Source organism: Beta vulgaris, chromosome 5 (assembly GCF_026745355.1).
Source record: "Beta vulgaris subsp. vulgaris cultivar EL10 chromosome 5, EL10.2, whole genome shotgun sequence".
NCBI classification, from domain to species: domain Eukaryota; kingdom Viridiplantae; phylum Streptophyta; class Magnoliopsida; order Caryophyllales; family Amaranthaceae; genus Beta; species Beta vulgaris.
Window position 1 is genome coordinate 63,536,862 of NC_079206.1, and position 27,877 is coordinate 63,564,738.

The following is a 27,877-nucleotide window of genomic DNA, read 5'->3' on the forward strand; positions in this document are numbered from 1 at the left end:
CAATGTAGTGCTTGCATTTTTTTTTTGGGTGTCCCAAAATTTGTGCTTATTTATTTTTTTATCAATTTGTTTGGACTAAATTATCCTTCATTTCTACATAAAACTTTCCAAAATACTCCTACTTTCTTTTAAAATATGTGCCCCTATTTATTGTTTTACACCATTTCAAGAAATATTTATTGCTCTTTCATTTTATTTTAAAGGAAAAAGAAGAAAAAAAACTAGTTCCAAGACAAAAATACCCCATAAATATTTACTTAAATATATTTTTTTTTGAAATCCTAAAACTCCTTCCATTTTCCTTAATTCTTGTGAAAAATGAGAAGTGAGCACTATATTATGGGACGGAGGGAGTATATTATTATTTATTAGGAAATTAAGTAAGCCCAAGGGCTAACCTCTACAACGCTACTAGCATGTAGGAAACACCAATACATTGGTTGATAAGGCATGCTATCATAATGCTGAGGGTAAGGATCGAACCCCTGACCTCAAGAGCTAATGGGGGAGCGCTCTACTCACTTGAGCTAACTCCTATCCTTAGATGGTAGAGTAGTTGATTAATGTATTTTTATTTAGATTATCTATTTATTAATATATTAAGGAACATGAGATTGTAATATGAGATGTAATGTATTCAAGTTTTAAAACACAATTTTATTATAAGTTTATTTGGTCTCGAGCGGGAGCAGATGCTTTCCTAATGTTATTTTTTCTTATCATTACAAAAAAATAATATTATACATCATGGTTGTGATTTTGGATTTAGATTAATTTTTTCTTCATAGTTATAGTCTTAGTACAACCTTCTACCTTTTTCGAATTTGGGATAGTGTATACAACGCAATTAGACCTCTTTTAGATTATTTCTTTAATCAATATATTAATATCTAATTTTATGTATGATAATTCCATCTTCCTCCCTATCTCATAGATATCGATTATGAGAATTATATTATTTTTAATTGATTAATATATCATATACATCAGTTTTGTTATGCTAAATAGCTAAAGTACATAGGTTAGAGTAAAATTAATAGATTGTATAATCAATAAAAATTTGGATTAAACTAAGGATTATTTGTCTTTGCATTAATAATACAATTAAATATTGGATTATTACCTGATAAAAGTAATCATTATTTTAAAATTAAATTTAACTGTATTATGTAATGCGAATATTGATAAATTTTATGTGATATGAATAATTATTAATTATGGAGAGATATATAGATTTGAAATCAGTTGCTAACAAAATATATAAATCATAAATTCTACCAATTACGCACATTATAATAATTCGATAAAAAAATTATTAGAGATTTAATTTGTTTATTAGATATAAATTTACTCAATAAAGAAAAATTAACAGCTCATGGATTGAGATTGATTACTTGCCGAATTTAAGTAAATCACATGATATTGCCGAAAATTTGATCATGGAGAAATATATTTCTTTGAAATCAGTTCCTGAAAAGAATTTGCAAATCACCAATCTTGTCAAACTTGTATTCTATAATTAGGTTAGTTTTTAATTCAATCGGAAAGATGAAATAAAGACACGTTGTAACTTTTCAACAATATTAGAAAAATGGTTAGCAGACAATAGTAATACTCAAGTTATAAACAATGCTACTTCCAGTAACAATGTCAAAAAGCTGAAATTTTATGTGCTTATGCTTCTATTATAATTCAATTTTATAATCTACAATATTTTAATCAATAATGTAAAGCAATATGTTCACCAATTTTTTGTTTCTATCTTTAAAATCTTAGTTGGCTAAAGAAAGTATGTATGCTATGTGAATCTCAATTGTTGCTCATCAACCGAATTCCATCCTTGGATTATTCCAAATTCCGTGCAATCATGGACAATTTCAGAAATACTATTGTTAGTCACTTTCCTTTAGTGTAAGGTCTGAGTTGCAACTAGACATTTAGGGCCTGTTCTCTTCGGCATAAAACAGCTGAACTGAACTGAACTGAACTGAACTGAACTTATCAAAGCTGAACTGAACTGAACTGAACTTATTGGAGCTGAACTGAACTGAACTGAACTTATCAGAGCTGAACTGAACTGAACTGAACTGAACTGAACTGAACTGAGAACTGAACTGAATTGAATTGAATTGAATTGATTGAATTGAATTGAATTATATTACATTGAAATAAATTGAATGTATAATATATAAATAATATTTTAAACAATAATAATATAAATATTAATAATAATTATATATAAGTAATAATAATGAATAATTAATAATAATAGTAGTATTTTGAATATTTTTAAATGATAGTTATAAATAAATAATTTAATAATCATAATAATAATATAATTAATAATTAATGATAGTAATGATAATTAATAATAATTATTTTATATTATTTTAATTATATTAATACTTGACGATGATATATAATAACAATAATATCTAAGAAGTAAATTAATATTACTATTTTAATAATTATATTTAATAACTTAAAAATATTTAGTAATAAAAATAATGATTGGGTTGGACCACGAAATAACAATAATAATTAGAAACAACAATAATAATAATAATAATAATAATAATACTTAATAGTAATGATATATATTTAAATAATAATAATAATAATAGTAATTAGTAAAATAAATTATACCAACATAATAATAATAATATTTAACAAAATGGTTATAAAAGAATAGAGCTGAACTGAACTGAACTGAACTGATCTGAACTGAACTGAACTTATTGGAGCTGAACTGAACTGAACTGAACTAATTGGAGCTGAACTGAACTGAACTGAACTTATTAGAGCTGAACTGAACTGAACTGAACTGAACTGAACTGAAAATAAGCTGGGGAGAACAGGCCCTTAGTAGTAACTATACACTCCATCCAGCCCCTTATTGATATCCACTCCAAAGCTAGCGAATAGCTAGGAGTTCGACTTATGTTATATCATCGGCAAAATTGGCACATTGAATCCCTTCACCCCGACTACCCGTATGATCACGACAAACAACTCCAAAGAAAGTTTGCTTGGTTAACAAAAAGAAAGAGCCATTGATGTTAGCTACTCCTCTCTTACAGCTATTTTTTTAACGTAGTGACTTTTTTTTTATATAAATTACATATACGTACTAGCATAAGTCCGCACTAAATTTAATGTGAATTAGTTTCATAAGTTTTTTTAAAAAAATTATTTTCTTTGTGACCTAACATTTCACGGTTTCACCATTTGTTGAATTCTTGAGAATAAAAAGGACATAGGCAGTTAAGCACACGATACATAGCTTAGGAGAACAAAAGTGAAATGTTGTTGAAGTTGTATGTTTGAATAAAAAAAACTTCAATAAATATGGTTCATAATAACTTATTATACATTGCGTGTCATGATATAATCAGTTTTTATTTTATATAATAGTTTTTGTATGATATAATCACTTTATATATAATATAGTGAATATTCTAATATAATCATTTTGTATATAATACTATTATAATCGATTTTTTTTAATATAGTCCACTTAGATTACAATTATGAATTCGATCCACCCAACATTCTCTAGAGTGTAATGTCGGAAACCCAAAAGCGATTATCAAACTGCTAAAATCAAGTACTATTTCCGTATTGCAAGTCAACTATAAACCCTAGATTGCAGCAATCACAATCCCTAAAAAATCTCCCCAAATTCCTGACTATGAGTTATATCCAGGTACGCTTACCATTCGAGTACCGCTTTTTCGAAACATTTAAGAATTGAATTTGTCTCATTTTGAAATTGTGGAATTGGGTAGATTTTATACTTTTTAAAGCTGTGGAATATTTTGATGATGATCTTTTGAGTTGTGAAAATAAGGTGGTTTTGTTAGTGAATCCGAATTGCGAAACTTGTCAACTTACCATTGATGATTGTACTGTTATGGAGCTGTCTACTGTCTAATAATGCGGCCCTTGCTGTAAAAAGGGTTAAAAGTTTGATGATATAGTTGATTTCTAAGGGGAGGGTTTATGCATTTGATCGCAAAGGTAGGTTGTGTTAAATGGAATTAATATCAATTGTTGAAGATGTTTAGCATTGTGGAAGATCCATTGTGTGACAGTGTGAGGGTTCGGGAAGCGATAACAAGAAACTTTTAGCTGTGTCGTCAGTCGTGTGGTTGTATCTAATTTATAGGTGGTGTAAGAAAAAAGGATGGAGCTTTTGAGGCATTTAAGCTGATTGAGGAGGAAGAGAAATGGGATAAGCTTGAAGGGATAGGCAAGAGAAACTTAATGCCGTTAGTCAGTAAAGGTACTTGGTGCATTTTATGCAAATCACAAGCGCATTTGGTGCATTTCCGAAACAATAAGGGTAGCTGGTGCATTTCGTGAAACATCAGGGGTACTAGTGAAAAAACTTTTTTCAAATTTATGTATGCTTATTAATTTGCCTTCTATTGCTTACACTTTACACATGTTCATGAAATATGCTAACTTTGAGATGGTCCATGGTGATCTCTTGACTTAGTGGAATTGATCCTGAAAAAGGAAGAGGAAGATGTAGTAGAAGTACGACAAGGAAATGAAGGGGACAGAGCCACAGAGGAGGAGAAGAAAAAGATATGTCCGCCAACTGTGTGCAAGTAACTCGGGGGATACAAACTGTTCAAGAAGACATATCTTATTATGGTAATTTGATTTTAATCAGTTCACTTCATGCTGAGAACTCATTTATTATAGAATTAAAGGAGAATGATTAACATATAAGATCATGTGAGTAGTGTGTTACTCCATACTTTACCCTTCATATGTCACAAAATTCACATATTAGAGCTTCTTCCCCCTTTTCCTGTCTCTTATTAGTAGCTGTGTTATATCAAATCTCTCAAAGTAGTCTATGGGTTTGTTTTTAGAATTCAAGGACCAAAACAATGTTGATTCAGCTCCAGCAATGAATTCTCCTCTTAAGGTAGGTTGGTTGGTAACATTGACATGGTTGATATCATACCTTCTTTGGTTGTCACAAAATGTGCAAATATGTGGCCATGTGAAATTTATGCATTCTTTTCAGAAGGCTGCTTAAATTTAGGAATATTAGGAAATTGATATCTGATTGTGCTGGTCTAGTACTTCAAATTCTGAGGTCTCGCACTTTGATCTGAGTTCACGTCAATATTTCACTTCTGCAGAAGTTAATTATTTGGTGTCATAGAAAATCAATCTAAGATTATTATGACCTATAAATTGTGATTCTCCCCTTTCTATATATGGGAATCTGGCTCTGATTCTCTGTCTTCTTTTTCAGATTGTTGAAAAGAATGTCCCACAAGTGAAATTCCTAGGGGTTGATGTGAGCTCTCACTTGATCCCAATCTTGAAAAAGATATGAGATGAGCAATAGCATGGAAATATAATGGAAGTGCATCTTGTGAATAGTGATAGCCTCCTTACTTGGGCCTTAGAGTCTCTAGCAAAGATAATTATTATTCTTCAAAAGGACTCTGGGAGGTCCTTAGATGACGCCCAAGCTATATATTTGGATTCAATCCTACTCGACCTTGAGTTGATGCATTTTAAAATAGATTGGCTGGTTCCTTTTATAGAAAAAAACAAGGTTCTTATGCTCCCCAAGTCATACTAATGTGGAAATAGTCCTAGCGAGATGGGTACTGGTCGCTCCATGATCACCTGCTTCCGTTCTTTTTTTTTTTGGTGAACAAGGCGTAACGTAGATAATAATAATACTTTATATTTCATTCACTCTGCAATGTGATCATGCATATTGAAACTAGGGGGAAAGGGGAAAGTTCTAGTACTGCTGATACAATCATCTGTTTTTCTAGCTTCCTTGGCAAGTGTATCGGCAATCTAATTCTTCCTTCGTGGGGGAGTGCTCAATCACTATCTTCCTGAACTTTTTCCGCCTGCTTCCATTCTAGGTAGGGGTGTAAGTTCGGTTTTTGGTTTGGTTTTAGGTCAAAACCAAACCAAACCGAAATAAATTCGGTTTTGAAATTTCCAAACCAAATCCAAACCGAAATTCGACTCAATCCAAACCAAACCAAACCAAAATATGAAACCAAAAACCAAACCAAACCAAACTAAATCGGATTTTTTTTATCTTTTAAAATCCAACAAACACAAAACAAACCAATTTTTTTCATATTCCAAAATCCAAACCAAACCGAAATGAAATTAAATCAAACCAAGATAAAAACCAAACCGAATTTAAACCAAACTTTTTGATAATTTGTATTTTAAGTGACAATATTTTTGTATTTTCGTAATTAATATTAAAAAAAAGAAACACAAAAAAATAATAGAAAAAATTCGTATGTTAAGTGACAATAATTCGGTTTTTTCGGTTTTCCAAAACCAAAACCAATCCAAACCGAAAAACCGAAGTTTTTTTTTTTTTGAATCCAAACCAAACCGAATTTCAAAAAAAACCAAACCAAATTACTAATTCGGTTTGGTTTGGTTTGGTTTTCGGTTTTTAACCAAATAACTTACACCCCTAATTCTAGGGGCACGTAGTATTCACATAGCATACATACCCCTAATATTGCTATAGCTTGGAAACGACAATCACATATCGTATTTCACCATATTATGCTTCATTGCTTCATGGCTTCATGGATACCACCATGCTTGTTCTCATTATATAGGTGCTTTTATATACATTATGGAAACTTTCCCTTACTAAGCTCTTATACTTCTTATGTAATTTGGTTATAGGAATAGCCTGTCAGATATCAGGTTTTTGAAGCTGATATCGCAGTAATATTTTGAAGATGAATCATCAGTATATATTTGTGAATGAGGAAGTTTTTGTTCTCCACCCTACTTGGATACATCAATTGTTCTACAGACCATACTGTTTGTTAGGTAATTGATGTTCAAGGTATAAGTTACTATCAGACACTTGCAGAATCACCGTGGCCTCTGCTAGCAGAAGTTTTGCTTAGTGTAAGCTCCCCTTGTTTCTTTCCCCTTTTGTGAAGATCTCTATGTATATAGACATATAGAAATGTTCTAAGAACAAACTTTCGACTTTGAACCTTCGTACATAACCTGTTGGCCTGGTTTCGCTCCTTGCCTCTAAAGTAAACTTTAATCAGTTTGTTCTTATATTCTTTGGGGGTGTTTGACAATTAGAGTTTTGGAGTAAAAAGAGAGTTTTGGACCACTTTTAGAGTTTTGACTAGTCAAAAACTCTAAAAGGGGTGTTTGGTAAAATAGAGTTTTAGAGAGAGTTTTGGAATGAAAACTCTCAAAATGAAAAAGCCTCCTAATAAGAGTTTTTTCTTTAGAGGATTAGGTACAAATATTTTCAATGACTTTTTTGCTTCTAATAATACTAGTACACATTGTATTAAAATGTCTATAAATTTCATTATACTCAAACACATGGCAATAAGCTTTTAGCAATCAGTTAATTGTTATCAAACACATTTATAAAAAACAGTTGTGAAATCAGCAGTCAAATCTGATGAACAAAAACTCTCTAACAGCTAAACTCTAAACTCTATTTGTCAAACAGGGCCAATTCTCTGGCTTGTACATCATTTTTTTCCTGCTATGTGAACAACAGGACAAATACATATGACATTTTGTGGGATTCTCTTGTCTTTTGTAATACATATTAATTGAGGAGCTTGATCAATTGTTTTGCCAGGATGATATACACTATTTAATGCACTATTTTTGTTTTCTTCCTCATTTCATCAAGCTTTGAATAATTCCATGAAAGTGGCACTTGACAGCAGAGTGCAGAGATGTCAATAAACAGATGTCTTTTTAGTATTAACTATTATGGTCTAGTATCTCAGGTGCACATTCCAATTGTAGTGGAAGTAGATTCTCTTTCAGGCTTTTTATTTGTTGAGATAAGGTCATTTAATTGGTATTTGGTACCATGTTATGTGACTGACAGTTTGTACTGCTGACCACTCACCATGCTCTTTGTTTGAATATGAATGTTGAGGATAAATTTTATATTTAACATTTGGAATTGCAATTATTCTGACATTTTCAGTAAGATAAACTTGTTTAATATAGAACCTGCTGGCTCCTTTTTGGGTGTTGTGAACTAGCCATTATGGCTCTATGGTCACATTTATGGTACAAATTTTCCACCTTGTTCAATTGTTTTTTTTTGGCTGAACCAATATTTTTTACTATTTATTTTTAGGAAAAAATCTATTAGTGCAGCATATAAGAAGCTAGAAATGGAAAAAATATGCATTAATTGAACATTTATATTACATCATGATGCATAATTTTTTCCATAAATTTACAACTTATTTCTATTTTAGGTAGTGTGTTAGTGTATTTTATGTCTTATATATAGTCCTTGGTTGCATATAGCGTAACTCTTATTTTTTTCCGAGATTATTGTATCACATTTTCTATAATATTTTTGATTGTATGTTGTGATATTATTTCATTGCATGCATGATGCTTCTATTTTGATTATTGTTACTCCCTCTGTCCCGAATTATTTGCTACATTTGCTTTATCACAAAGACCAAGGAGGGAGTGGGGACCACTACCATAACAAGACTTAACAAAAAAGCAAATAGGTAAATTGTGAAACCTATGTACTATATATGGAAATATTTACAAAAACCAAGGAGGGAGTGATGACAAATTTGTAAATAAAGTGTGGGACCTATGTACTATATCTGAAAATATTTGCAAATGTAGCAAATAAATTGGGGCACACCTAAATGGCAAAATGTAGTAAATAAATTGGGACGGAGGGAGTATATGGCAAAATTGTTATCAAATACTTCCTCCGTTTCTAAATAAGTGCAACATTCGCATAGTGTTTACTATTCACAGTTTAAACTTTAATTAACTTTGGTGATTTACATTTTAGGAAAAACATAGTCATGTGAGATCTTGTTAGATTCGTCTAAATGTGAAATTTTTTAATATCAACTTTTTATAATTTTTACTTATTGATAATTAAAGATATTAATGGTTAAAATAATGCATTGACAAACGTGAAAACAAGAAATGTTGTACTTATTTAGAAACAGAGGAAGTATAAAAGACAGGGAAGAAGGTGGGCCCCACACAAGTGTGGTTTTCAAAATGTCCTTTGTCTCTTTTGTCTGGTAACAGACTGCTTGGATTATTTATTTGCCAAAATCCCTTTCTTCCTCATGTAAAATGGTCTAGTAAAAGCATTATCTGTCATAATTACCGAACTTGCTAAGTTTTTTTTTTTTTTTTCACTCTGAACTTGATTATTTTCTGTACTTGAGTTCTCAGTTCTTTTTGCTAATTTCAAAAACATTTTTTTTTTATAAAGGTGCAAATGAAAAGTTAGGACATCTTTCTTTCAAGGGAGACTAGTTTTAAAAACAAATCTTTTTTCAAACGGCCGGGTTAGTTTAAGAAATATTTGTCATTGAGAGGAATGTGTAACTTTTGGATGAAACTGTCGGAGGCAAATTTATAGTGAGACATCAAAAGTTATACCATAACTCCATAAGAACAAATAGTAAGCCTAGCTGAAGAATGATTAGACAAAGGAGTTCATACATATAAAGACGAGACAATCCATCATATGATCCACAAATGTCCGATCCAAAATGCATAATGATCCGGTTATGATATGAAACCCTAATTCGAAATCTGAAACGATTCGAAATATAATAGTCCGACTGATACAAACAATGGTATCTAGTAGAAAAAACTGACCCCCCCAAATTCCTCCTCAAACTTCCTCCTCAAAACCCTCAAGCTGCAAACTTGAAATTTCCTATGTCTCGCCGGTGGCTGCACCCTTCTCAGTCGCCGGCGAGCCATTAACCTTTCCGGCGAGCATTATTTTCACTATATATTCAAATTAAGTTCTGATTTCTTGATTTCCAGATTCAAATTTCCTCCCAACTATTTATCAAAGCTTGTCTAAGGTGGGAGGATTCTTCTCAGATCGATTTCCACCAGGTTTCAAGTTTCAAGTTTCTCCGTCAGTTCTTCGACTTCTACAAGGGGATTCTTTCAGACATAGTCAGTTTCCGTCAGGGAGAATTTCCGTCAGTTTTTCCGTCATTGTTTCAAGTTCTTCTGTAAGTTCAAATTCAAGTTTGTGTTAATTGCAGTTGATAATGGAGATCCAAATTAAGGGTAAGGTTTTCAAATTGGAGTTGATTAATGGTTTTGTAAAATTTCGTGAATTGTTTAAGAATCGGGAACGTTGGGTTAATTTCCCAATTAATTTGGTCAAATGGGTTTCCAACGTGCTTAATTGCTGTTCGAATTTGATTGAGTTCGAACACTCTATCCGTCGTGGTCATCTTTGGTGGAAAATTCAGTCAGGTTGTAATAAATGGGGGTGGTTTTTGAAACTAAGCATTGTCATTAAGGGTGTAACGTACTCAGTTTTTGTCCCTGCTTCTTCTAGTGTTAATCCATGGAATAGATTTGTTAATGCTTTTTTTCATGTTATTGGTCACGAGATGAAGCAGCCCTCTGCAAGTTATGAAGGATTATGTAAGAATGTCAATTTGGATTTTATTGATGTGCACAAAGGAAAAATAGAGTCATTGTCTGAAGTTAGTGAGCTTAAATTAGAAGTGGATGCTCTTCTTCAAATGGAGAATGATAAAAATTACCCTTCTATTATATCAAATGGCATTGCAGAAAATGTTAAGAGCTCTAGTGATATCAGTTGTTTGTTGCAAGATGTGTCTGTTGAAAATGTTGTTAGTAATGAAAAAGTACCAAAGAACTCTATTGAAAATAATGTTGTTGTTAATGGAGTTGCTAGTGTTCAATGTTCTTCTTATGAGAAGAGCATGGATGCAGGTTCTTATTGTTTGGATGGATTTGTTGAATCGGATGGTGTTGTTAGTGATGGTAGGAGTATGTCTTTGGAGCCTAATGGGAGCAATAATGTGTCAATTCCTCACTTTCAATGGTCAGCAAAGAAAAATAATGGTCGTCTTTCTCAACATTTGGGGGTTCATAACAAATCAGAGAAGAAAATATATCACCATTACTTCAACATCTTGGGTTTAAGATGGAAAAGAAGAATGGCTTTCAAGTAGCAAAGAGGGTGTTCAATTAGGAGTTCCAATGGTAATTGTTGTTTGTTTGTTTTCTTCGAAGGGTGTATCATAGGAGTCATGGTCTTGTAGTAGTAATTTGTTTTCATAGGAGTCATGAATGATGTATGGGTGTTTGTTTTTAGGAGATTGATTCTCAAATGGATGGTGTCTAGGTGTGTTCTAAAATGGTGTTTTAGGGGTAATTCCAATCCTTTGGTGTATTGAGCTTTTGCTCCTCTTTCTATTATAATAAAATGGACTATTAATTATCAAAAAAAAAAAGCCTAGCTGAAGAATAAAGAAAATTCTAAGCTCTAACTTACAACAAGTTAGATTCTGTTTTGTTCAATTTATTTTAACTTAATATAATATTTATCTGATAAGATAAGATAAGATAATATGTTCTGTTTAACTTATTTCCACTCATTTCAGAAAGATAAGATAAGATAAGATCAGATAAGACAAGATACGTTTAGATAAGATAAGATAAGACCAAATAAGTTGAATCAAACGGACTTTTACGGTAGAACTTTCTTATACAAAACTTTGGTGGAGGGAATAAAATCTGAGTGCTGTTTTCTTGCAGCATGAATATTTTCTAGACAAGCTGAATCAAAGATGTAGTAAAAAATTAGAGATGTAGTAAACAAAATAAAGCTTAAAATTTCAATTCTTACTTGAAGCACATAGAACGGTATAAGAAGTTGGATTTGATTAATCTAAAGTTTTCTAGATGTGACCTTGTTGATTAATAAACACTCAACCTTACTATTTATATCACAGAAACTATATTGATTCACATTTCTTTCTGAAGGTGACCCTTAAAACTCTTAAAGGATAATTTTCACATGCGTCTACCATAAAACACGTAGGATCTGATAATGACACATTATATGTTTCCCATAATTTATGTACTCACCGTTGATTAAATCAATCTTTCTCTTATAGCACAATTGTTAATTGCTAAGCCTAAAGTCACAAACTCTCCCAACCACCACCAAACTACAACAGCAAACTTGAGCCATTGACAGAATGACATGGTCGGCGTTGCCACCGGATTTGCTAATATCCGTTGCGCAACGCCTCGAAACGAGAATGCAGATCATGAACTTGAGGGCAGTCTGTCAGACATGGCGGAGTTCAATCCCTATGTCTGTACTCAGCTCAAGGAGCATCTTATCACCTCTTTTCCCTTACAAAGGTAAAACTCATTCTTCAGTTTTAGTGGCAAGTTCTGTATTTCTTGTGCGATCATCTGTTAATCACAAGCTACACCCATGGTTGTTTACTGTTGAAGAGTTGAACACAGGTAAACTATATGTCAGAGCACCACTTTCTCGAGTTGTTGTTGTTACTAAAGGTCTATTTTTTCGTTTCCAATGTACTCTGAATTTGTCTGATTTTCACATATTGGAAATGGGTAGATTCTATACTTTTAGAAGAATGGATAAACCTCAAGAAATGTTCTCTGAGAAGAGATTATCTGAATATGATAATAAGGTGGTTTTGTTTGTGAATCCCAACTGTGAAACTGAAACTTCTCCTACTACTATTGATGACTGTACTGTCATAGAGTTGTATGATCAGGTGGATTATTTATCCACAACAAGGCTTAAAAATGGAGAAAAGGAGCAAGTTAATTTCAGAAGCAGGGAATTGGATGATATAGTGAATTTCAATGGAAGGATTTATGCAGTTGATTATGAAGGTAGAGTTTGTTCAATGGATTATCATTCGTTAAGGATGTCGAGTGTTACAGAAAATCCATTGCCTGGTGGATCGAGAAGCAATTACAAGAAACGTTTAGCTGTATTAGGTGAAGAACTGTATTTAGTTCATAGACGATGTCAAATAAGTGATTATGATGGAGCTTTTAAGGTTTATAAGCTTAATGAGGAACATCAGAAATGGGATGAAATTGAAGGTATAGGTGATGATAAGATACTGTTTGTGACTTTTGATGGGTGCTTCTTTGCTTTAGTTAAGGATTTTCCAGGATGGAAAGGCAATTGCATTGTATTTCGTAGAGGTAGTTTCCCAGAATATTCTGGTATTAGGAGTTATGACTGTAAAATCTTTGAGACATGGGATATTCATCTTGATGTTGCTGTTTTTCACTTTGATGATGGTGATTGTAGGCCTGTAAAATTTTTTCCAGGGTATTCTGAGGTCATCTGGCCACCTCCGTCATGGTTTTGGAGACATCGATGATGATCGTTGATATGGTGAGACTAGTATCAGCTATTATAGATACAGCTCAAAAATCGGTATCAAGAGTTCATGAATAATGGTAACTCAAAGCTGGCCTGGAAATCTCTGTTTGTTATAGTACTGTGATCAGAATTGAGAATAGCTGCAAACTCTAGTGGTATTTTAGTACTTTATAAACATTGACGGGTATATATGTAATTTCTAGTAAAAATAGGGTAGTATTTTTGAGTGGCCCTGTGCGAGGGCAGCTTAGAGGAATTTAAAGAAAAAAATACGGTCTTATGATAATATTTATCTGCTTTATGAAAAAGCCATAGTTGTTTAGTACATAACCTGTTGATCGGCTGGTTTAATATTCTTTCCATTTTGAACTCAAGTTCTAAGTTTTTTTTTTACATAATATCTGACAATTTTATTGAGATTTTGCTATGTGATATTTGACAGAGGATTTTGCAGTGTTGAGGTTGCAGTATATTCCCTCCGTTTTTTATTAGTTTATCCTTTTTTGTGCACCGAGTTTCAGGAGAAATAATATTGTGGGTTATAGAAAGAAAGATAAACTATTATTTATATTAAAGTTGAATGCATGTGTGATGAAAAGTTAGTGATTCCATTTCAAAATAGAAATAAAAGAAAGGGGTAAATTAATAAGGGACAATCCAAAAAGAAATACGAGTAAACTAATAAAGACTGGAAGGAGTATATTACTATTAGTCATAATCTGATCAAAGCTGCTAGTTTGATAGTAAAAATCTGGAATACACTATAGATGAAAGAAAAGCATTGCTATATTTGAACCCGGCAGAAGCTTCTTGCGGAATTAGTAGAGGTTGCAATAAACGTGAAACTAGGTGGTTTTACCATTGTCATTTACATATATGGAGTTACCTACCACGTTGTGGATATAATTGTGATTTGTGACTTTCTTTTTAGCTTGATTTCAATTTGATGGTTGTTAGTCTTTTCGAGGTGATGTATCTCACAAGTCACACCCAAATATCTTCTTCGGTAGTTTAGTCGTGTGATGCAGATTTTTTTTTGAAAAAATTCTGATTGGTACGGTAGTGGCAAGATATAGATTATAAGTTTCTCAAACTCTTTCATAGTCCATCAATGGAGTTTGTGAATGTGTATGGCGGAAAAACTACGTCTCCTTTGCATATTTCCTTAAGTTTTAGATGTTTATTTTATTTCCTTAAATAAAATGATTTGTTTTAAATTAGTAACCGTAGATTTAGATGGAGGGATGAGATTACACTAACTCTACCTCTAGAGTTCTCTAATAACTCTAGAGGATCCGGACTCAATTGTACTAGCAGAGTAGCAGTCGTCCCATAATTTGTGCAAACTATTGTACTTCTATGGGAAACAATCAAACAATAGTAGTAAAGTAAATCTAAAGTTGTCCAAAAAAAAAAAAAAGAGAGCAAAAGTAACAAGTGGAAAATTTAAAGTTACTAAAGTATTCTTGACCAAATTCACTATTTTTAAGTTACTTTGGCCGATTATAATTTACATATAGGTTGTGTTCTCTTTTTGAGTAGAATTGTTGCTAAAATTTTGTAATCATGAGCACTCCCAATGGTGATCAAACCTCACCAAAATCAGAAATTTTGGGTTGAACAAAAAAAACATGCATCCCATTGGTGATATAAAACTCATCACCAAATGGCAAAACATGTCATTGTTCACCATGTGAAAAAACCCATCACCATGTGAACCGTGTAAATTGAAGACAAAAGGAGCATTGTCACACACAACCAGCCAGTGGCAAGCTGCCACGTGGCTGCTGCTGTGTTTTTTTTGGGAAATTTCCACGGAATTTCCCAGAAAATTCCTATTTCAAAAAAAAAAAACCAAAATTCATATCCTTTTCCCCTCTATAAAATGATACCCATATTGATATATTTCATAACAAAAAAAACACTTCTCCTCCTCACCTTTCTCTCTCTAAAAATATTTATACATAATTTTTTGTAATTAATTATTATTTTATTAATAACCCAATAATGATAATTAATTTTTGGTAATTAATTATTATAATTTTAAGTAATCATAAGATGATTCATTTTTATTTTTAATATTGTTGGTGATCATGTTGATGATCATGATCACCATTCTATTAATAACCATGCTGACATGTCAAACAGCTAGCTTAGCTAAGTTTGTTACAGAAAGTTTGTTACAAGAATGTTAGTTACAAGTTAGTTAGAAAGTGGTTATTACACCCTTTTTGTAAATAGTTGAGACACTATAAAGAGTGTCATTGAGTTCTCAGCAGCTCATTCATTCACTACTGAAATAAAATCTTCTCTCCCTCCTTCTCTCTATAATTCTCTCTGAATGAATCATCAAAAGTTCATTATGGTATCAGAGCAAGTTACGGTTCTGCTCAAATAATTCTGGTTTTCTTGTTACAATTACAGAAATCAGAAAATTCAAAGAAAAATGATCAAACATTTCCGCATTTCTTGATCATCATTCAAAAGATTGTAAGTGGTTCTTCTCTCTAAATCTGAAGAATTTATTTCAATTCTTGAAATCGTCAAATTCTTGAAAGAGTTTGATCAGAATAAAATTCTTTTCTGAACTCTACAATTGATAGAGTTTCAGTTGTAAATCTGTGAAAATTTGTTTTTCACAAGAATTCTTAATCAAATCTGTAGAAAGTTGGATTTGATTTTCTTTCATCCTATTTCATCAGTTTCTTCTAAATCAATTGAAGCAATATGCCTAAAAAACTGAAATTCCTGTTACACAAGACCCTTCTAGTCCATACTTTATCAATTCCTCTGAAAATACTTCTCTGCCTATTGTATCTGAGAAGTTTAATGGTGATGCTTTTGGTGAATGGCAAAGAAGTATGATTATTGCACTTGCCACTAAGAATAAACTAGGTTTTGTGAATGGTACCATTAATCCACCACCTTCCACTGATCCTAAGTTTGCTGCCTGGAAAAGATGTGATGCTATCATCATATCTTACATATTGAGATCCCTTGATACATCTATAGCTAGAAGTGTTTTATTTCTGACTACTTCTAGAGAAATTTGGCTAGATCTAGAAGAAAGGTATGCACAAACCTCTGGTCCTCAATTGTTCAATTTACAACAGGCATTATCAAAAATAAAACAAGATGATAATACCTCTATTGCTGATTTCTTTACTCAAATCAAGGCTCTATGGGATCAAATTAATCAAATGAATCCTATACCTACATGTGGAAGTACAACTTGTACATGTTCTAAAGTTTTCTTTAAGCAACAACAAGAAGAGAGACTTGTGTTTCTTCTCATGAAGATACATAACAAATATGCAAATGTAAGATCGAATATTCTTATGATGCAACCATTGCCTGCTATTTCTGTTGCTTACAAACTTTTGATACAAGAAGAGAAACAAAGGCAATCTAGCTTGTTAGATGAAGATAATAAGAACAAAATGGCATTTGCTGTAGATGCTAGAAGAACTGGTGGTTATGCAGGAGGGTACAGACCACAGGGCAATAATTCTCAAATAACATTGCAGTCAGGGGCAAATAAACTGGTGGTCACTGGAAAGAAACCTAGTGGACTGTATTGTGAACATTGCAAATACACTGGTCATACTATTGACAAGTGTTTTCGGATACATGGATATCCTAGTAATTTTGTGCATAAAGGCAAAGGCAAGAAGATTGCAGCTATGGTACAAAGTGCAACAGACCAACAATCTGATTCTCACATCACTCACATCTCTGAAGATCAGTATGATCATCTTATGAAGATTCTCAGAAATCAATCTCTGGACTCAACTCAGACAGAAGAATCCAAGCTTATATCTACTCCTACACAGGAAGCTAGTGTGAATGTAGCAGGTACTTGTCTTCTTTCTTGTTCAAATTCTAATTGGATAGTTGATAGTGGTGCCACAGACCACATCTGCTCCAATATAGAATTATTTGATACTATGCAAGAATTTAAGCAAAGTCCTAATACTATTACAATTGCTGATGGGAAGCAAGTTGTAGTAAATCATATGGGTACTGTGAAATTTGACAATGGTATAGTGTTGCAGAATGTACTATATGTTCCTGGTGTCAAGTTCAATTTAATATCCACTCACAAATTATGTAGGGATTTAAATTGTGAAATCACATTTACTCATGACAAGTGTTTACATCAGGGACCAGCCTCCTCTCATTCCCTGGTTCTTGGTAGCTTGTCTTCTGGTTTATATGCAGTGGATGATGGTTCAACTAATGTGCAGCAAAATATTGTGGCCAGTGTTACACAAACCAAGATTGAGGATGCAAAGCTCTGGTATCTCAGGCTAGGCCATCTTCCTTTTAATAAGCTGCATATTCTTCATCCTTGTTTTAGTAGTTCAGTTGGTTGTGATACAATATGTCAAATTTGTCACAAAGCCAAGCAACCTAGGCTATCTTTTCCCATCAGTACTTCTAGAGCTTCTTCATGCTTTGAACTTCTACACATAGATACTTGGGGTCCTTATAAATTGATAACACATGATGGCTGTAGCTATTTCCTTACTATTGTAGATGATTGTTCAAGAAATACATGGACATTTTTGATGAAACACAAGAATGATGTTGTTCCTATCTTAACTAATTTCTTTACTATGATAGCTACTCAATATAACAGCAAGGTTTTGGCTGTTAGAACAGACAATGCAAAAGAACTTTGTGAAGGAGATATGTTGCAGTTCTTTCTTGCAAATGGTATTATTCATCAAAGATCTTGTCCTGACACACCACAGCAAAATGGTGTGGTTGAAAGGAAGCATCGCCACCTTTTAGAGACAGCAAGAGCTCTATTTTTTCAGTCAAGGGTACCTGCCAGATTTTGGGGAGAGTGCCTGTTATGTGCTACACACCTAATCAATAGAATGCCACTGAAAAGTACCAGCTATTCCACTCCCTATGAAAAGCTGAATGGTACTCCACCAAACCTTGACCACTTAAGAGTGTTTGGTTCTCTCTGCTATGTTTCCACTCTCAAAGCCACCAGATCCAAGTTTGATCCCAGGGCCTCACCTTGTGTCTTTCTAGGCTACCCACCCCACCAAAAGGCCTATAAAGTGCTTGAACTTGACACAAATAAAATCATTGTTTCCAGGGATGTTCAATTTTATGAAAAACATTTACCTTTTCACTATGACATCTCTAATTCTAAACCTTCTTCTCCTATATTTCTGCCACTTGACACTCCTTTTGACATGGATACTATCTTTGATATCCTTGAACCTTTAATTTATACCACAGATAGCCTCCCTGATTCCCATCCTATTTCTTCCCCTATTTCTCAACCTGCACCCACCATTCCTTCTCAACCTCTCAGACATTCTTCTAGACCTTCCATTAAACCAACCTATCTTGACAATTATGTGTGTGTAGCTGACTCTATTACACATAGTGTAATATAGTTAGTTTCAATTCTCTTCCTTTATCTCTTAAAGCTCTTCTCACCCATACCTCTCAAATAACTGAACCTGTCAGCTACTTTGAAGCCTCACAGCACCCTGGTTGGCTTGATGCAATGCAAAAGGAACTTGATGCTTTAATTGCTAATCAAACTTGGATCATGGTGCCTCTTCCTAAAGGAAAGAAAGCTATTGGATGTAAGTGGGTCTATAAGGTTAAATTAAAGGCTAATGGCTCAGTTGAAAGACTTAAAGCTAGGCTGGTAGCTAAGGGGTTTACTCAGAAATATGGCTTGGATTACTTGGAAACATTCTCACCTGTTGTTAAAATGGCAACAGTCAGATGCTTATTGTCCTTTGCTGCCTACAATCATTGGTCTTTGCATCAACTGGACATCAACAATGCCTTCCTTCATGGAAGACTTGATGAAGAAGTCTATATGAAGGCTCCTACAGGTCTTCACAATCCTGATAACTTGGTGTGCAGATTGGTTAAATCCTTGTATGGTTTGAAGCAAGCCTCCAGGCAACGGTTTGCTAGGCTTAATGAAGAATTACAATCACTTGGTTATGTGCAATCCATGAATGATTACTCTTTGTTTATTCAAAGAAAAGATCCTCACATCATCATTGTGGCTGTTTATGTAGATGACATCATTGTCACAGGCTCTGATGAATCTGGTATTCTCTCTTTCAAGCAACACCTTCATCATGTCTTTAGCATCAAGGATCTTGGTTTGCTCAATTTCTTCTTGGGTATTGAAATTAGTCATCTCCCTCATGGTATTCTGATGACTCAAAAGAAGTTTACCAGAGAGCTTCTTGTGGACTGCCCTTTCTCTCTTTCTAAAAGTGCTAAAACACCTTTACCTAGCACTCTCAAACTACACATTGATGTTGGTGATCCATATCATGATCCTGAGCTCTACAGGTGCCTGGTAGGCAAGCTCAACTTCCTTTCCCATACAAGACCTGATCTAAGTTATGCTGTCCAAGCTCTCAGTCAGTTTATGCATCAGCCTCTTTTACCTCATGTCAAAGCCCTCACTCATGTGCTCAGCTATGTTTCTCTTACTCAAGGACAAGGCATCCTACTTCAAGCTACCACTCAGCTTACTCTCCAGGCATATTCAGACTCAGACTGGGCTTCCTGCCCCAGTACTAGACGTTCTGTTACTGGCTATGTCCTTCTCCTAGGCAATTCTCCAGTCTCCTGGAAATCAAAGAAACAGTCCACCATTTCTAGAAGCTCAAGTGAGGCTGAATACAGGGCCATGGCTGCTACTGCTTCTGAGACTACATGGCTGGTCAGGTTGCTTCAAGAGTTGGGTCTCTCTAATCTTGCACCTGTGATCCTACACTGTGACAATAACAGTGCTATTCACATTGGAAAGAACCCTGTCTTCCATGAACGCACAAAACATATTGAAATCGATTTCCATTTCACAAGAGAGAAAGTTTTAGAGGGTCTCATTGAGCTCCATCATCTTCCCACTGCAGACCAGATTGCTGATGTTATGACTAAGGCTTTGCCCTATGCTCAGCATACCAAGCTCATTTCCAAGCTAGAAATGTCTTCTAAGCAGCCACCTCCTAGCTTGAGGGGGGGTGTTGGTGATCATGTTGATGATCATGATCACCATTCTATTAATAACCATGCTGACATGTCAAACAGCTAGCTTAGCTAAGTTTGTTACAGAAAGTTTGTTACAAGAATGTTAGTTACAAATTAGTTTTAGAGAAAGTTTTAGAGGGTCTCATTGAGCTCCATCATCTTCCCACTGCAGACCAGATTGCTGATGTTATGACTAAGGCTTTGCCCTATGCTCAGCATACCAAGCTCATTTCCAAGCTAGAAATGTCTTCTAAGCAGCCACCTCCTAGCTTGAGGGGGGGTGTTGGTGATCATGTTGATGATCATGATCACCATTCTATTAATAACCATGCTGACATGTCAAACAGCTAGCTTAGCTAAGTTTGTTACAGAAAGTTTGTTACAAGAATGTTAGTTACAAATTAGTTAGAAAGTGTTTATTACACCCTTTTTGTAAATAGTTGAGACACTATAAAGAGTGTCATTGAGTTCTCAGCAGCTCATTCATTCACTACTGAAATAAAATCTTCTCTCCCTCCTTCTCTCTATAATTCTCTCTGAATGAATCATCAAAAGTTCATTAAATATGTAAATTATATTATTAATTGAAGTAGGAAAGAGAAATAGGAGAGAGAAAGTTGAGGTGAGGTAGTGAAAAGTACGAGAGATAAAGTTGAGTTTGATGGTTTTTTTATTCATGAGTGGAGTGGAGGTGATATATTTGATCATGAAATGATCAAAACATGAGTAAGTAGGAAAATTTGATGATCAAACCCATCACCATTGGGAATGCTTTAACTCTCTCTTTCTTCTCTCTTCATCTCCTTAATCAGTCGACCACCATTTCCTGAACATTGCTTTTCTCTCCTCTTTACCGCTAGAAATTGCTAAAATTATAAATTTATGCTTAGAATCGAATCATTGCCACTAAAATTTTTCAGATTGTTCTAAACTTCAAGTGATAGGGAATGGGTTGAAGAAGTCCTGATATCACTTCAGGTTCATAACTGATCTTAATTCCAGTGATTTTCGAAAATTTTCAAACATGACAATAGATATTGAAATTTTAGGCTTCAGTACAATTCCTTTCATTTTCCAAACACTGGATTTGAAATTGAATTCTAACATTTCAATTTCCAAGATTGAATTCAAAACTTTCAAATGATTTTCAAGTTTCCAAACACAATGTTAAAATATTCTTGTTACTTACAATGTCACATTAATCACCGATACCTTCAGGTGTGTGAATCAAAATATCTCCTAAACATATGTTACTCCTAAAAAAACACCTTCCTTAACAACCTCATGCTCTCCCTCACCCACAACACTCCTGATTATAAATTCTTCTCAATTTCTAACCATTATAACTTAAAACACGAAAGTTTCAAATAACATGGAAAAAAATACGATGAAGTCTGTGAAGAGCGTAAAAGATTTAAGAATAAAAGTTATAAGGTCCTATATATATATATAAAAATATATATATATTTAAATTGGTAAGAAGAATTCCTCTGAATTGTCCTCGCACAAGGCTTCCACCCAGAGACCTATTACAAGCCAGACACCTTCAACCCCCATCCCCTTAAATCCCAAGCAAATGTTTGGGTGTAGAAATTGAACCTTAGACCTTGTTAGAAAAGATGAAAAAGCTCAACACTAGGGCTAACTTCGATTCTTGTTATAAGGTCCTATATGGTTCAAGCAAGCAAAGTCATCAAGTATTGGTAACTCAATATCATATACCCTTGGGTTCAAAATCAATTATACTCAACTTCTTAAGGCCCTCTTTTTTAAAAGCCCCAACAATCAACATTATATAACATTCCACAAAATTGCACTAAATATAAAGGCCCTCCTTAAAGAAAAGGCCCAACAATCATATCTCCAAAAACAAACAAACAAAAAAGATAGGGCGGGGAAAAACTACAAAAAAGTAACTTGAAAACTGAAAACTCCCACTCTTCTCCAGAAACCACAGAAGAAATTCGCGGTTACAGAAAATGAGTCGCCGGAAAATATGTTGGTCGGAAATTCCGTCGGAATTATTATCCGACATCGCCGGACGTCTCGTAACTCGGTCAGATATTCTCCATTTCCGATCAGTTTGCAATTCATGGCGAAACTCAGCTCCTTTCTCTCTCCTCAACGGTAAAAATACCATTTTATCCCCAATTTTACCTCACGAATTTGAAATTACTCTTCTACCTCATAAATTTAAGTTTCCTCCGATTTATTTTGAAGATCGTCGCATAAGTTTAGTCGCTAGTTCTGTATTTCTCCTTAAATCGGTCGCAAATCCTAAACTACAACCATGGTTATTTACCGTTGAGGAGTTTAACCCTGGTAAGTTATATCTTCGAAAACCATTATGTCGATCAGTTTATAATCCATTGTTGAAGAATTTCCCGCACAATTTGGATTTATCTCGATTTCGAGTGTCGGAAGTTTGTAAGATGTATAATTTAAGTTTTGCTCCTGAATCTGATAATGTGGAACATATGAAGAATAGGAGATCATATAAGTTTAGTAAAGTGATTTTATACGTGGATGATGGTAAATGTGAGAGTAATTGTAACCCTAGAATTGATGATTGTGCACTTATAATGTTGTATGATGATGGGAGTGATGGTGCGTTGGCTAAAATTAAGCTTGAAAATGGGGTGATGTCGAGTTTATGTAGTCAAAATGTTAAGAAGTTTGATGATATAGTTAAGTTTAAGGGGAGAATTTGTGCGGTTGATAGGAAAGGGAGAGTGTATTGGGAGGAAAACGGCGTGTTAGGGACTTCCTTGGCGGTTTATGAGCCTGTGGGTGAAGGGTTAGGGACTGATCGGAAGAAACGATTGGTTGAATCGAGTGGTGAACTCTATTTGATTTATAGATGTCCAAGGTACGCGGGGGTTGCTTTTAAGGTTTATAAGTTGAACGAGGTGAGAAAGAAATGGGATCAACTTGAAGGTATTGGTGATGATAGGATTTTGATTGCAACTTGTGATGGCTGTTTCTTTATTCAGGCCAAGGATGTACCTTCATGGAGAGGCAATAGTCTTGTGTTTCGTAGACATGTTTTCCCTGCATATAACAGTGTTTATCAAGCTGATTTGGAAATATTTAAGACTGCAGAGGGAAACACCCTTGATATTGCGGTTTTTCATTTCGGTAGTGGTGAATGTAGGCCTATAGATTCTTATCCAGGTTACTCTACGGTGTTCTATCCTCGAAGTTGGCTTTCATCAGATACATGTTGTCCTCCCAAACAGTAAGATTTTGTCTGTCTTAACGTTTATAAGATGCATTCACAAATAATTTGCAACACTTGCTTGTTTGGTGATCAACTTATATGACCATGTTTACCTACTTGTATTAAACATTGTCATGTGGGATCATGTTGAACTTGTCCTAATGTATATTTTCAATTTGCAACTTTTCATGATATCTACTAGGATGAAGTTAATGGATGTTGTGGAAAAGTAAGTGAAGGGAGAAATATAAGATGTGTTGAAACATATTGCATTTTGCTTGAATGTAGATTGAAGAGGTTCAAGCTCAGCCATTTTCCATTATTACTCTGAATCTTTATGAGGGTTGCAAGGCCTTAAGTTTCCATTGCTCAGCGTCGATTGCATTTTAACATGTAACATGATTCTGATTGCTTCTACACTGTTGATGCACTAACTTGTTTGTTTATTATTGGATCCTTGCCAAATACATTTATACATGTACATTCCAGCAGTATAGTATAGTCCTTTCAGATCATGCGGCTATGTACTTTTCATAATACAGAATACAGAGATGTTCATTTTAGGAAGGTAAAGTGTCACAGTGATCAGTCCAAGCAGTCTGTCTTCCAGTTTAAAAACAATCAAAGAACCTCTGAAATCAAATAAGCATGCATTTTTGTAACATGTTTGTTCAATGTTTATAATGTTGCCAAAATGATTGTTATCTTTTAGAGTAACACTTAATAAAAGGTATCAGTAGGATGGAAGTATCACAAGTCACATGAGATTGCATATTATGCAATTCGCCAAGTTTTATGTAATATTGTTCATGGATCTTAATACTTAATAGTTTGAATGACTTTGAAATTATGCACCTTTTGTTGCTGCTGCTACTGTTGTAAAGGGGTCCTAAGAAGGTCGGAGATGCACAAAAAGATTCTTGTCGCAAAAATTGTCCTGAATTGACAAGCACCAAACAAGACTTCTGTTCACTAGGAACTCAAAAGGATACACAAGCTAAGAACCTATCAGTAGAAGGTTTGATCACTGATATCTTTTTACTCTTGGAAGATTTGAAGTTTGTTTATCCCTCCTTGTTTAGTCTTTCTAAATTTATTTTTCTTGACATAGGTGTCACAACAAAAATGCAGTGTAATAAAACTATTGTTGCAGATTCTGCACCTATCGTTACTAAGGTAATTATCATCGTATATATTTGATGGTACTGAAAAAATCTATTGGACTATACTGAATATAAATGCTTAGCTTTACCTGACCGAATTCTTCTTCAATTTTATGATGCAGTCTCTGGAAAGTGGTGTTTCAAAGACGAAATTCCAAGGGGTAGATGTGAGCTTAGATTTGTTACCAACTTTGAAGAAGATCTGGGATAAGCATGGCAATATACTTGAAGGACATCCAATACGAAGCAATAATCTTGTATCTTGGGCATTGGAGTCAATAGCTAAAATGGAAATCCTTCTTGAAAACACCTCAGACAGGTCATTGAACGATTCTCAAGCTGATTATCTAAGTTCCACCCTCTTTGACCTTCAACTTGTGCGCTTGGATGTAAGCTGGTTAGCTCCCTCTGTTGAAAAGGCTTTACAATTGCACAAAGGCGTGTCTATACGTGAAAAATTGGAGGCACTTCAGAAGGAGACTGGGAGTGTCAAAACACTTCTTGCAGACCTGAGAACAGAGTTGGTTGCTGAACTCGGTGGCTTAGAACAGACGGTGTATGAGTATAGAAAGACTGTCTTGGACTTGTAAATTTTAGGAGATAAATGATGTTAATTTTGAAGGTTTTCTAGATTTTGTGATTTTCGAAACTCTAGTATGACTTGTTTAGATCGCGTCCTTGATGGTGAACAGCTTTTGATATGTATCTTTTTGATAATAGCCTTGGACTTGTGTATTTTGATTACAAAATCTTGTGAATGGGATATAGGACTAAATTCTGTATTGAAGTTATGTTTCATAAGCTTTCTAGTTTACTGCTGTTATTTACTCCTATAAACTATGTATTATAACTTCTATGTATTCAGCAAATTACTCTCGGATAAGCATTGCTAGTTTGCTACATATCACTCTAAAATCAATGATACATGCAAGTTGTGAGTTCCGAACTATAGGATGCTATGCTAAGAGTGGTTTGGAGGAGAGTAAGCGCGATAATGGAGGAACATGGACTTTTATCAGTGATAATAAACTTGCTATATTAGCTAGCTGATATCGTCTGGACCTTCATAGATTCCTAACTCCTTCATCAATGCCATAGAAATTAGTATCGATATTGTTTTTTTCAATACGCAAACACATTTTATATATAAGGAAAAAAATTTGAAAATCTTTTATACAATGAGTCACCCAAAATTTAGTCACGCAAATTACAAAGTTGATTTTTATGTGATCCAAAGTAACTAAAAGTCTAGACCTTTTGTATACTAGTACATCCTCTTTATCCAAAACCTTTGTTAGATACACTTTTTGGATTTTAGTTCAGTTCAGTTCAGTTCAGGAAAATTCAGTTCAATCAGTTTCCTCTCACTGTTTTCATTCACTTCAGTTAAGTTCAATTCCGTCCAAAACAACATAGCCTTCCTCTTCGAAGTGTGTTTATATCTTTTAATTTGCAGCTTTGTAATATGTATAACCCATATAAGGAGTGTTTGGTTCATATGATTTTGGTATGAGGTATGAGTTTAGAATGAGCAAAATCCATACCTAGTGTTTGTTTAATAATTTGATAGATTTAAAACTCATACCTCACACTCATAAGGTATGGGATTTAGAAAATCCAAGGGGAAGGTGGGTTTGGCTCATACCAATACCTCTAAGTATTCAATAGAAGAAAATAGTTCATTCCCAAATAAAACCAAACACATGGTATTACGTATCAAGTTCCAAACCTATACCACCATGATTTCATTCCTAATTCCAAACCCATACCACTATATGAACCAAACGCCCCCATAATGATATAATTATTAATTTTGCTTAAAATGAAAAAGGATATAAGGTAAAAAGGCAACATTTTGTTTTTGGCGGGAAAAAAGGTTAGCAAGTTCCAAAGCAACTTTTGGCGGTAAAAATTTTTGGAGGGAAAAAGTGGCAATGTTAGTGTTAGTCATAAAAAGGATATTGACAAGTAACTTGAAACAAGAAAACCAAAAAACTCTCAACCTCTACAGTTTCTAGTCAGCAACACAAAATTTTGAAGAAATGAGTCGCCGGATAATTTCTTGGTCGGAATTTCCGCCGGAAATTCTATTTGTCATTGCCGGACGCCTCGAAACTCGAACCGATATCTTGCATTTCCGATCAGTCTGCAAAAAATGGCGGGCATCGGCCACTTTCTCTCTCCTCTCAACCAAAAACATTATATCCCCTTATTTGCCCCACAATCTTTTAAGCACCACTCCTCCTTTGTTGTTTTTGAGAGGAAATCCCACTCAACGTATTTTCTGTTCTATACTTTTAGGAGCAAGTTCTGTTTTTCTTCTTAGATCAACTCTTAATCCTAAGCTTCCACCTTGGTTGATCACAGTTGAGGAGTTAAACTCAGGTAAGCTCTTCATCCGGGAACCTTTGTCTCGTTTCGACATCGAAAGTATCCCTGAATGTTTTAAGAAGATATTGGATTCATCCCATTTTCAGAAGATAGAAATTGGTAGATTTTATGCTGTTAGGTTAAGGGAAATTCACTTAGAAAATTTATCCTGGAGAAAGTGGTCTTATTTTTACAATAAAGTTGTTTTATATGTAGACCCACATTGCAAAAGGTCTCCTACAATTAAAGATTGTATTGCTCTTGTTTTGTATGAAAATGGGATTCTTGCTACAATTGTGCTTAATAATGAACAAGAGAAAGTTCAATCTTTTTCCCATGTTTGGAAGTTTGATGATGTAGTGGAGTTTAAGGGGATGATTTATGTGATTGATCGTAAAGGAAGAGTTTATTGTATGAGTTATCTACACTTGGAGTTGTGGAACATTGTAGACAAGCCAGTGAGTTGGGCTGCTGCAAATGATAGAAGGAAACGTCTCGTTGAATCGTGTGGTGAACTGTTTTTAATTTATAGATGTCATGAGCGTTGTGCTAAGGTTGATTTCAAGGTTTTTAAGCTCAATGAGGAGCATAAGAAGTGGGATGTGGTGGATGGTATAGGAGATGATCGGATACTGTTTGTGACTTTAGACGGTTGCTTCTTTGTGGCAGTGAAAGATTTACCTGAATGGAGAGGCAATTGCATTGCGTTTTACAGGAATTCTTTTCCTACATATAATGATAGTGTAAGATTTGATCGCGATATCTTTAAGACTGAGAAGAAAACTGAACTTGACATCGCTATCTTTCACTTTGTGAGCGGTGATTGTGGTCCTGTAG

At 34.2% G+C, this 27,877-nt stretch overlaps 2 protein-coding genes and 1 non-coding gene across 3 annotated transcripts; all 3 read left to right on the forward strand.

Moving 5' to 3' along the window:
* The first annotated feature begins 3,523 nt into the window (after positions 1 to 3,523).
* LOC104894443 (uncharacterized) lies at positions 3,524 to 8,338 on the forward strand. The gene is made up of 4 exons (XR_790220.4): positions 3,524 to 3,706; positions 4,502 to 4,662; positions 5,279 to 5,912; positions 6,501 to 8,338. It is a non-coding gene; the product is annotated as an uncharacterized LOC104894443 (transcript).
* A 1,759-nt stretch (positions 8,339 to 10,097) lies between these two features.
* Positions 10,098 to 13,646, forward strand: LOC125491516 (F-box protein SKIP23-like). Its single transcript, XM_048644029.2, has 2 exons — positions 10,098 to 11,004; positions 12,061 to 13,646. The coding sequence occupies exons 1-2, from the start codon at positions 10,098 to 10,100 to the stop codon at positions 13,248 to 13,250; spliced, it is 2,097 nt and encodes a 698-aa protein (XP_048499986.2). The 3' UTR covers positions 13,251 to 13,646.
* An 8,298-nt stretch (positions 13,647 to 21,944) lies between these two features.
* On the forward strand, positions 21,945 to 25,492 carry LOC104894444 (putative F-box protein At1g65770). The gene is made up of 3 exons (XM_057395281.1): positions 21,945 to 24,525; positions 24,619 to 24,683; positions 24,793 to 25,492. Exon 1 carries the CDS (start codon positions 22,267 to 22,269, stop codon positions 23,527 to 23,529), a length of 1,263 nt encoding a protein of 420 aa, XP_057251264.1. The 5' UTR covers positions 21,945 to 22,266; the 3' UTR covers positions 23,530 to 24,525; positions 24,619 to 24,683; positions 24,793 to 25,492.
* Positions 25,493 to 27,877: the final 2,385 nt, after the last annotated feature.

Bases quoted from the DNA above. Each gene is read 5' to 3' on its own strand.
- LOC125491516 (XM_048644029.2), top strand. From the start codon at position 10,098: ATGGAGATCCAAATTAAGGGTAAGGTTTTCAAATTGGAGTTGATTAAT. The intron at 11,005-12,060 runs GTTTAAGATGGA...AGCAAACTTGAG, and splicing joins CCATTACTTCAACATCTTGG to CCATTGACAGAATGACATGG.
- LOC104894444 (XM_057395281.1), top strand. From the start codon at position 22,267: ATGAGTCGCCGGAAAATATGTTGGTCGGAAATTCCGTCGGAATTATTA.